This window comes from Pollicipes pollicipes, unplaced genomic scaffold (assembly GCF_011947565.3).
Source record: "Pollicipes pollicipes isolate AB1234 unplaced genomic scaffold, Ppol_2.1 Scaffold_7231;HRSCAF=8579_pilon_pilon_pilon, whole genome shotgun sequence".
Lineage (NCBI taxonomy): Eukaryota > Metazoa > Arthropoda > Thecostraca > Pollicipedomorpha > Pollicipedidae > Pollicipes > Pollicipes pollicipes.
In genome coordinates, this window is record NW_023597034.1 from 29729420 (window position 1) to 29740695 (window position 11276).

General features: G+C 53.2%; 1 protein-coding gene across 1 annotated transcript; it reads right to left on the reverse strand.

Annotated features, from left to right (window-relative positions):
• Window positions 1–2808: 2808 nt before the first annotated feature.
• On the reverse strand, window positions 2809–7487 carry LOC119109970 (beta-galactoside alpha-2,6-sialyltransferase 2). Its single transcript, XM_037233715.1, has 6 exons — window positions 7323–7487; window positions 5640–6023; window positions 5429–5558; window positions 4747–4946; window positions 3369–3543; window positions 2809–2975 (listed from the first exon to the last, which is right to left on the reverse strand). Exons 2-6 carry the CDS (start codon window positions 5982–5984, stop codon window positions 2809–2811), a joined length of 1017 nt encoding a protein of 338 aa, XP_037089610.1. The 5' UTR covers window positions 5985–6023; window positions 7323–7487.
• Window positions 7488–11276: the final 3789 nt, after the last annotated feature.

Below are 11276 nucleotides of genomic sequence, written 5' to 3' on the forward strand. Positions count from 1 at the left end.
AGCGGCTCGTCAGCAAGATAAACCTATCTTCCTATTAGGGACGCAACGACGGGGAGCGCGGCTATGGTATGCCGTAGGGGCTGGTATGTAGGTTGGTAGATCTGATACGGTCGTACCGGCGCAGGGCGATTATGTAGCACAGCCATTGACCTATAAAATACTTGGATAGGTCAATGTGCATAGCAGAACGATGTGCGGCACACAAAACGTTTTCACTGATCCTCAACAAAAGACTGGGGGTTAAATAATCCTCCCAACTGCACTGGCACGGCGGGAAGAGGGAGGGGGCTTAATACAAGGAACACCCCTGTTTAGAATGCAATCGAATTCCAATGGCGTTCTCGTAAAGCATGCAGCAGGGAAGGTTCGTTGCAGGTTTTCCCGTGAAAATTCAAGCGCATACAGGCCACTTGCCGCAGCGTTCCACCAACGCGCTGACGTCCAATCGTGGACCCGAGCGCGTATATTGGCAGGGGGTCGAGAACGCCGCTTGGGGGAGGGCGAAGGGAGCGAAGTCGGCTTGAAGGACAAAATACAAAAAGGTACGCTCCTATGCGTCGTCGACGACTCATGCCATGCGTCACCGACTCATGCGATCGCCGACGACTTATGTCATGCGTCACCGGCTCATGCGATCGCCGACGACTCATGCCATGTGTCACCGACCCGTGCGATCGCCGACGACTCATGTCATGTGTCACCGACTCATGCGATCGCCGACGACTCATGCCATGCGTCACCGACTCGTGCGATCGCCGACGACTCATGCCATGTGTCACCGACTCATGCGATCGCCGACGACTCATGCCATGCGTTACCCTGACGACCATCGATTTCAAAGTGCTCCTATCTCCACGATTGGTCGATAGCGTCAACGCAGGACTGCGAGGCGCAGACCGAAGCGCGTCGGAATAAACTCCACCTCCGATGAGCCAGTCGGCCTCGATCTCACTGCCGCACGGTGGAAGAAATGCGCTAACTCGTCGGCTAGAGCGTGGCAGGCCCACCGTCCACGGCGCACCCGGTCGGTCACGCCGTCACTGCACGGTCTCGCGCTCACAGCACCACTCGAAAACACCAGCTCCCGGTCATGTCCCGCTCAGGCTCCGCATCCATCAAGACAACAAAAACCCTGATGAACGGCCTGCTGCGCAACCAGGGCTTCACGTACATGGTGTATTTGGTGCAAGTAGCATCATGTCAGCCGTTTCAAAACACTAGCAAAATTATTAAAGCAATAGCATTGGCGGGACACAGCGTCAGACAAGCTTAGCTGGGTGAGAACCTCATTGGTCATGGCACCAGGCAACTGTCGCATGGCCTTAATCTCACAGCTGAATAACACATGATTGAATGTTTTAATCAACGCGTGCTTCGTACCGCTTTCAACACACGCTACGAAAAGCGATGTCTTTGCTTTCTCCGCACTTGTCGTGTGTTGACATTGTAAACCGGATCTCAAAATGGGCCCAGAGGTGGCCAGGATCATTCGAGACAGTCCAGAGATCATGAAGCGGACCACGTGCCGCTGTAGGGTTCAGGACACTTGGGCCAGAATGATGAGGTCGCTATCAGGCCAAAAGGTCATATTCCCCGGACGCTTACAGGGACACAAAACGACATGTGACCGCCGATTGGTCAGAAATCCTCTTAACGCAATCAAAGCGCTCTCGATAACCCGGGGGCCGACAACCATGTACACGGTAACCACCAAAAACCTCGCTAACACCAAAACAAGTAGCACCAGGGTCCACGGGGCTCCCGGATGATCGCAGAGCCCTCTATGACACCTCAGGGCTGAGGTGGTCAGTCCCACGCACGGCCACACACACTTAAGATATGAGCGGCGGTTCAGGCTGGACCGCTGGCAGCAACGAACGCCAATAGCCGTCACCACCCTCCGCCGTCCTACGACATGACAAAGCATGCCACGGGGCTATGAGGTTGGCAAAGCCCTCCGACATTACCGGAGGTCCGACAATCTCGAAATATCCCCACTGATCCTCCCAGCGTTTTCGACATCCTTAAAATGCCTTAGGTCATCCGCATACGACTAACCACACCAACCGTTGCCGCGACTAGCATTGCAGCCTAGCTTGCATGACTAGATCTGGTAAAGGACGCACAAACCGAAAATCCCTGCACTGGAAGACACGTATCTAACCATTGGCAATCTAGATAAACCGAAATAATCTCAGCTTCAACCACGTTCGACTCCGAGACCACAATGCAAAGTATTGGTGTCATATGGAAACTACTGGCTCCGAAAATCAACCGAAATCACGGAGGGAATCACGGTTTTCCAATCGTTCACAACATAGAGGCCGTAGAAGCACTAACCCTGACAACGAAAACAAATCGGTCAAATTCGTCCGATGACTAGTATCGCGCACTGCTTCTGATGACTAGATATGAAGAAATGCTCACGCAAACGTCACACGCAGTCCCCTGATCGGACGCCGCATCAGCAATCATCAGCATCCAGTATCGTCTCGGCACGACGCTGAGCCGCTCACAAAAGGCTGCTGGCCAACGTGTCGGGCCTCAAACGTAAAACACCGCCTCCGGCCGGCCCACCGCCACCCCGTGCAGTAGCCCGCACTCCCCACCCGAGCCACCACCCCACCACCTCCCTTCCTCTTTCCACGCAGCACACAGCGCAGCACAGCACAGCACACCACGGCACGGCACCCCCTGCCCCCCGGCACCTGGCGCTCGCCGGCGCGCGTCATCAGCTGCAGCTGAGCCCGCCCCAGCCGCGCAGGCGCAGCACGCCGCGCTCGAACACGTCTCGGTCGGAGGCGGTGCTCATCGCAGAGCCAGCAGCTTCTCCGTGGCCAGCGGGTGCCAGGCGCCCAGCGTGCAGAACTCGTTCTCCTCCACGTCGTAGTAGTGACAGCGCTTGGTCATACGCAGCGACGGCACAAACTCGTACACGTCCACGTGCTGGCAGCGGTCCAGCATGAGCGCGATGCCTGCCGGTGGGGCGGCCGGGGGTGACGGGGCGGCGCGGCCGAACGTGACGCAGGTGGTGACTGCAGAGGCGGGTGGATGTGCGTTCGGGCCGCGTTAATGGGTCCCGCCAGTACGCAGATACGAGTCCTGGATCTTAGATCGGAAATTGCCGGGGATTTGAAATGAAATGACAACGAAGAATTTCCACAGATGCAGGATCAGCAAATCAAAATTACCCGGGTCCTTCCAGAACTCACGATCCACGAAAACACATAAAACCAGCCAAAAGCGTCCCGCAGCCGCTGCGACGTGCTGCAAGCCCGTGAGTACGCCATTCCACGTAGGCAGCACCGAGGGGATCGAACCACGTGCCCGTCGCGCCGCCGGCCCGCCGCTCGCCGGCCGCTACTCACCCATGAAGCCGGAGGAGGGCGGGTTGGGCAGCACGCTGGTGTGCGTGTGCGTCTGCAGGAAGTCCCACACGCGCCACAGCGAGCCCGGCTCCAGCAGGTGGAAGTCCTCGTCCGGCAGCATCAGCCTTCGCTGGAAGTAGGCCGCGAACACGGGGAAGTCCGGGCTGCGGTACCACTGCCGGCCGGTGGTCCGGCGTCAGACTGCTGGACGGCACCCAGCGTTCGGACAGCGCCTACCCAGCTGGCGCCAAGGGGGCTGTTGCCGCAGGACAGCCCTCGCCGAATCAAGTCACTCACGCCAAAGAGAGCCACTTATGTCAAAGCGAGTCACTCATCTTATTAAGCGATGCGGCAAGATCGGCGTTTCATCAGAAACTTCGTGATAATCTTGAAGCACTGTCCAAAATGCACTTAGCCTAAACTCCTGGCATGCACGGCCAGCAAGCAGGCAAAGTTTGCCAACATGTTTGAGTTCGTCGGACACAGCCTGAAAGATCGCTAGCAAACAAATACGTTGACCGTATTGACTACCAAGCGCCAGCACTAAGTTCACATGTCCATAGTCCAGCCCGTACAGATACGGGGTGCAGTCTCTTATCACATGCTGTCCAACATGCAGTATTCGCTCTAGAAGTAGAAAAATTTGCTCCCAAACAAGACGGCACAGCACGTGCAGCGGCGATTCGGCGTTATAACCGTGGGGTACATGTAGCCGCGAGCGATAGCCAGTGGCAGTGAGGTGTAGTGACTAGAGCGAAGATCGTCTTTCAACAGCACACTGGCGACTGCCTCAGTCAACGTGGAAATAACAGCTTTTGATGAAAAATGGTCCTGATCCACCAGCGCCCTCGCTTACAACACGTGAGCGGCGAGTCATCCCGTGATGGTCGTCTGACATTGCTCGATGCCGGGAAGTACCGCCCCTCAGTGCAGTGTACCATTGCACTTGATCGTGGTGCAGCATATAAACTGATGCGCACATGCATACAAGATGCCACTCATGGTCCAGTACCCTTCAACTCTCTATGACTTATTCCAATCATCGCTGAATTTGTGCGACGAGGCCGCCTAGACACATGACGCGTCGACAATATTGTGGACGCCGTCTGTATAAACCGTTGTCTGAGCGATGGCCGGATACCTAGCGATGGCAAATACAGTGCAGAGAGAAGCGACAGAGACTGCGAAGGTCACGTTTCTCAGTTCACACGCAAAGGCGTGTTGCAACAAGAGTTGGGTTGCTGGGTGGGCCCAATCCACATTGAGGAGCTCCCTCCCCCCATGCATGCAAACACCCCAAAGGTGGCTCAATCTGTCGGTCCGTTGCCGGGGTCCAGACCCCACCGACGGCAGCACCGCCTCCGCGCCGCGCGCGCACCTGTTGCAGGTCACCGCTGTACCGGCTCGGATCCCAGGCCATGAGCGAGACGTCCTTGTAGAGCGAGCTGCCGAGGAAGTCGAACTGCGGCTCGCTGATGACGCGCGAGTTGAGCAGCCGCAGCGTGGTCTTCGTGCCCACGTCCAGCTCGTAGTTGATCGTCGGCGCGTTGTTGAAGCGCACCACCACGTCGTGCTGGTCTGGGGTGGCCGGGCGGGAGCCAGGTCAGGGCGTGGGCCGGCCGGTACCGATTAATGACATGGACGTCCCACACAGGTGGCCAGCCAGCTTAGGGCAGTGACAGCGGGAGGTCCCGAGTCCAGGGGCGCATGACCAGGTTTGGACACAATGAAGCCAACGTCTAGACGCGATACGTGTTTTGTGAATAAACGTCTGTTCGCCAGGATTGTGCAACGTCGGACCATGCTTCGGACCTCCTTCCGTCGCTCCCTCCCTCGCCTTGTCATTGGCCTTGGGCCAAACTGTTTTGCGGCCAGGGCCGGCCCGCCAAGGCGAACGCACGCGGACCGCAGCGCGCCCACCACTCACCAATTTTCACACCACCACTCACCAATCTCCGCGCGCACCACGCACCAATCCCCGCGTCCACCACTCACCAGTCTCCGCACCCACCACCCACCAATCTCCGTACCCACCACTCACCAGTACACCCAGCACTCACCAATCTCCTCGCCGAGCCCAGAGTTGAGCAGCGATCCGGAGCTGGCCACCACGGCGCACGCGTTGAAGGAGCGGCCGCCAAGCGGCGCCACCGTCGGGAAGTACTTGCCCAGCCCGACGCCGGCGAACGGCTGGTCCGCGGCCGTCAGCGGGCGGACGGTGGCGCGGCGCAGAGCGCACAGCAGCTCGGCCGGCGTGCGCGTGCTGGCCGCCTGGTCGCGCCGGCCGGTGAAGCGCACGCCGTACTTGTTGGCCGGCCGCTGCATCTTCCAGTCGAGCTGGACGCGGCGCAGCTGCGCCAGCGTCAGGGCGCGGTGGTGCGCGATCCGCTCATCCGGGTGGAACACGTACGGCGCGCGCGTCTTGGGCGGCCCGCGCGCGGCGACCGGGTGGGCGCGCCGCCGCCGCAGCTCTTGCATGTAGGCCGCTGAGAGATAGTTGGGCGGCCGCGCCAGCACCACGGCGTGCCAGTAGCGCGACCACACCATGTACGTGTAGAAGATGATGGTGGCGAACAGGATGTTCATGAACAGACAGACAAACACAGCCAGCCGCATGGCGGCGCCTGGAGAGGCCTCGACTGGCTGTCCACCTACCTGGTGATCAGAGAGGGAGAGGCTGTTAACTGGGGTGGAGTGCCTGGCACAACCCATTTTGACAAGGACGAGGTTTGAGCTGATCTGTAATCTTCATGCACATCATAATGCAAAAAAAAAACAACTGAGAGCAGTAACCCAGCTTATGGCACATGGTGGAGATCCAGCTCATGGCATTCACAGGCATTGCTGATTATAGTTCATGGCTTCCACGTGGTCTTCTTTGTGATGTCTTTTGCATTCCACAGACCACTAGTGTTAAGTGTTGGCATCCTGGCCTAATTTCACCCACCTACACACAACTATTGTTATGAAATGTTCTTTTGCTACATACAGATGACAAGCTGTGTCATGCTCTGGAACACTTTCTATTGTTTTAACATAACTCTTGTGCAAATAATCTAAAAATGCTGATTAATATAACTTAAACACTACTTTTTAGGACATTTTCTCCTTGCCCTTATTTTCCATGAAATGTCAGGTACTATTCATCCTATCAAAATACATGATTAGCACCAATAAATATGTCATATCAAGTCAATAACATTAAAATATATCCCCATGAAAGATCAAATGCCAGCTTTGAATACAGGTCACACAACTGTCTCATCTTTTATCATAAGGAATATAGTAAATACCATAATATTGCATAAAATTGATCCTTAAATTCATATCTTACTCACATCCACTGTGAGAGGATATTTCTTGGTAATAGATATATCTAAGGTAATCATATTTGACATGAAAAAACATACCACTAGCCAGAAAAGGCATGCCTTTGAATGCCAGCTAGCATTATAAAACATTATTTCATCTGATGCCAATTGTGTGAAGTTTAGTCTTGGTACAGGTGTAATAGAAGATACTGATTTGCCAGTGACCTTTTCACAGTGATGGAATTTGCTGGACATCATGGTTGAAATTAAAAGCAAAAAAGTCCCAAGATGCCTGTTGTTTGGGATTCTGCTGGCTCCAAAGCTGCCTTATACTTCAAAGTTTGCTTGTTCCTATCAGGAATTTGGGCACTGCAATCATAACTTTTCATAAGACCTAAATTCTTATTGCCCAGGTCTTGTGGAGCTTTGGGTGTTCCTGACATATGAGAAAGAGAAAGACTTAAGCAGTAGAAATGTTTGATAAAAAAGCACTCATGACAAAAAACCTTGCATTAATATCCACAAACTCAGTAAAAGTTAACAGTCACACAGGAAATTGCAATGTTCCTAATGCTGCTGAAAACTGGTGTAATCATGTATTACTTCAAGCCAGCAGAAGCCCACACCTGCCAATTCTTACTACCTTACGCTTTTTACTTGTGCAGCCAAAGCGCTATCCCCGCGATAGGAAATCGCAAAGCACGTCGGATTGCATGTCCGGATACATTACAATAACATAAGGAGCCGTAAGAACACTTATATTAAGCTCCACATTACCAAGACATTAAGACTCGTCGGGATGGTAAAAATTCATTTATAGCGTAATGGACTCACTCCAAGCGCTCCAAGCCCACGGCCTCGGCTTACACAGAAAACTTTACAATTGTTGCATATGCGCCATGTTACGCGTCACAGCCAATTTAAAGACCGAAGTCTACAGTCACTGACGGGCCCGAGAGGGCCCGCTTTGAGGACCTGAAGGGCCCGACAGGCCGGCCGGAAGTCGCATTCGGCCGGGCACTCCAACGCTTACCAGAGGGTCCTGCGCGCTGATCAGGGGTCTCCTGAGTTGACAAGGGCTTATATGTTGGTCAGACACCACCGGTAGCGCACAGTCGGCTCCGTGGCTGCATCGGCCTGATGGCCCATTTCCCAAGCAGGAACAAAGCCGGAGCCAGCGATTTACTTCGATCGGGCCGCAGCTCTGGCGGCGCCCCACAGCGCCTGACAGGCGCCCTTTGTTGACAAGGGCCTCCGAGTCGGCCTGAGGCAGTGTTTGAGGAGGACAGGAGAGCCTAGAGGGCTCACCGAGTCCGACGACCAAGGGTCCGATTCGGGGGTATCAGGTCGCGAAGGTCCGGTCGGGATCCTATTCAGGGGCCTCGGCCTATGAGGACGGACCCTCAAATATCAGTCAGAGGGCCCTTTGCGCCCGGTTGAGGGACCCCCTAAGTTGATGCAGGCCTGTGTGTCGGTCGTGCACCACCAGTACCACACAGTCTGCTTCGCGTCGTAATGGGCCTGAGGGCCCACTTCCCAGTCAGCTATAAAGACGGGGCCAGTGATGCACACAGTCGGTCAGTGCCCCTGTATCTACCAGGGGCCCACAGAGCTAACAGAGGGTCCGGCGCCGCAATGGGTCCCAACCGACCAAGGAAAGTGTTTGATCAGGCCCGAAGAGGCGACTGAGCGGCCCACCGGAACCGACGATCAAGGCCCGGTTGGAGGGGCATGAGGGCCTGAAGGATTGCCGGCAGTTCACATAACAATATCGCGGCCCGTTGTATTATATGTATATGTATTATATGTGTATGTAATATATATATATATATATATATATAATATATATATATATATATATATATATATATATATCATATATTTGGTGTGGGTGTGGGTGTATGTGTGTGTGGGTGTTGGGGTGGGGTGGGTGTGGTGTGGGTGTGGGTGTGGTAGTGGGTTGTGTATAAGCAACAAGCAACGCCATCATTGATGGATGACATTCATTCAATCCGAAATAAACTGCTCATGGTTGATTTCTAGGTCACAGGTGAATATCTCCTGGGGAGAAATTAGTGATGTGGCGGTTAACAGGCATTGTCTTTCTGCGCACTCCGTTGGCTGCAACGCGCACAATGCTCGCAAAAAAGCTATATTGCCGCGAAGACAACCAATCGTCGCTGCCAAAGCCCAACTCTCGTAGAGCTGAGCTCAACTGAAGTAATGCTGACCACATTTGTGATGTGGGCGAAACGCGTAGTGGAGGGTTTACCTTCGAGAACAAGCGCGCGTATATGGCTCGCTGAAGCGTGCCGTTTTGACTTGCTGGCTAGACAGCGTCAGCCTGATCACAGTGGGCGCCGAGAGTCGTGTAATTGCATGGCACGGTAAAAGTCCTTTTGTGCTATTCGACAAGTGCCCGAGGTAGAATGGGTTTCGTCAAACCTCCATACAATAATTGGGTGGGTTTGAAGTGAAGCAAAAAATTATTTTCAGCACGGAGTCCGATTCGAAATTGGCCTGATAAAATCTGAGTTTTCCTGTCATGTGTATTGTATATTCCATTTAAAAGGTGAACATATATTCTGACGCAACGATCCGCACCAAAAATAGCTTTCTACTGCCCGCTTTTATTTTCTCGTGACACCATACCTAAAAAAAAGTCGGGTTTCAAATACAGCAAGGTTAGGGTGGTAGCCTTCCATGGGTAGCAGACAAAACGCTTAGCATAAAAGTATTCACGAGACCAGTGAATCAGGGGCATCAGTATCATATTCAGTTTCGGGAATAAGCGTCTGGGGTTATGTTTGACGGACAAAGAAACACGTCATATACAAAAGGACTCGACCCCAGCTATTCAAAGCTACCAATCATTTGAGGAAATAATTTTAGGTTGAATACATCAAGTTGCCCCGCTGCATTCTCCATGTCGACCGCAAATAGGCAGGAAGATCAAAAGAAAATAGTCCGTGTGTGGTGGCTATCTTTTGCCTACGCTTGTTTGTAGCACTCCAGCCAAAACATGAGGGGGCCAAGCCAACGGGGGGGGAGCAACTCAACATTGGTGGGGGGGGGGGGGGGTAGGACTCTCTCAAAAGAATACAAATCAACACCCGTGCGCAACAGTGTCTAACAAGGGTCTTGTGGCGGTAAGTGGCCCCCGAGTCGGAGCAGTGCTTGACGGGCCCGGTCCACCGACGGGGACGGGGGGGGGGGGGCGGTCCGGATGCGGTCTCGTGACGTTAGAATGTAAACATGTTGACGAATGTGAGTGATTTTATACAATCTTTTACTGCTAAGTCGAAAACCCGGAACCTCAAACGGCACACCAAAAAACTTGCTAATGCGGAATCAGCGATCGTTTGTAATCAAACGATATATACATACGACAGTTTTGGGCATGCGCGTTCGCGGCCTTGCGCAGCCGCAGTCACTACAAAAACTCCGAGGCCTGGCGTTGCAATCGTCGTTGGTTGCACGACGCAGGCCCCCACAGAAAACGCCAGATGATGGAACGATCGACCGGCGGGCGATAATGACGGCCTCACGAAGAGCATCGCTTCCGAGTGCTGTATGAAAGCGTCTCGTTGTGTGGCCCACACACACACGAGGGATGCCTCCGGGAGGTATCCCGGCCAAAGATTTCACGCGTGCTATTTTCCGACAGAGCATTGCACGGCTGCCTAAACTTACATGTACAGAGTGCCAGACTAATTCTTGCTCCTCATGACAACTTTGGTGTGTTGTGTGTGTGTGTGTGTGGTGGTGTGTGTGTGTGTGTGTTGTGTGTGTGTGTGTGCGTGTTGTGTGTGCGTGTGTGTGTTTGTGTGTGTGGTGTGTGTGTGTGTGTGGTGTGTGTGTGTTGTGTGTGTGTGTGTGTGTGTGTGTGTGTGTGTGTGTGTTGTGTGTGTGTGTGTGTGTGTGTGGGTGTGTGTGTGGTGGTGTGTGTGTGGTGTGTGGTGTGTGTGAGTTCTTTTCGTTTTTGTGCGATGATATGCCGATCACAAGCGTTTCAGTGACCGTATCCACACAACGTTTACCAAAGGTATCGGCACCCATTCCCGAAACGGTGGAGATGAATGATTTGTAGTGCCAATATTTTAAGTGTTGATATTTCGTGTATGGACGTTTAAGGTTGCCGATGCCTTGAGTGCCAAGATTTGGTGTAGTTGATACTTTGCTTGCCGATATTCTGCAGTGTCCATTTTTGACGGTGATAGTTTGTGCGACCTTATTTTGCGCGCCAATAGTTCGCGCGTCAATGTTTGACGTTTTTTACATGGCATTGTTTATTAACGTGTGGCTAGCTCGTCCCGTAATCATATAATCATTGCAGTTCTTGCTGCAGAATCGATGCAGTGTTGAATTAGAAGCTATAAATTTTGGAATAATGCAGTCACAAAGAAGGTACTTCATGCGAAGTTGACTTGGCAATGTTTGTCGTCAGCTTGATATTCAGTCAGCTTTATCCAAAGCCGTTTAGCACGTTTTTCATACGATACGAGCCATACTAAGTCTGCTGACAGCAATGCCGATTTTCACGGCATCTGATATTGCAGTTTTAGATGGAAGGGAACAGGCTCCCTGCTCCAAATTA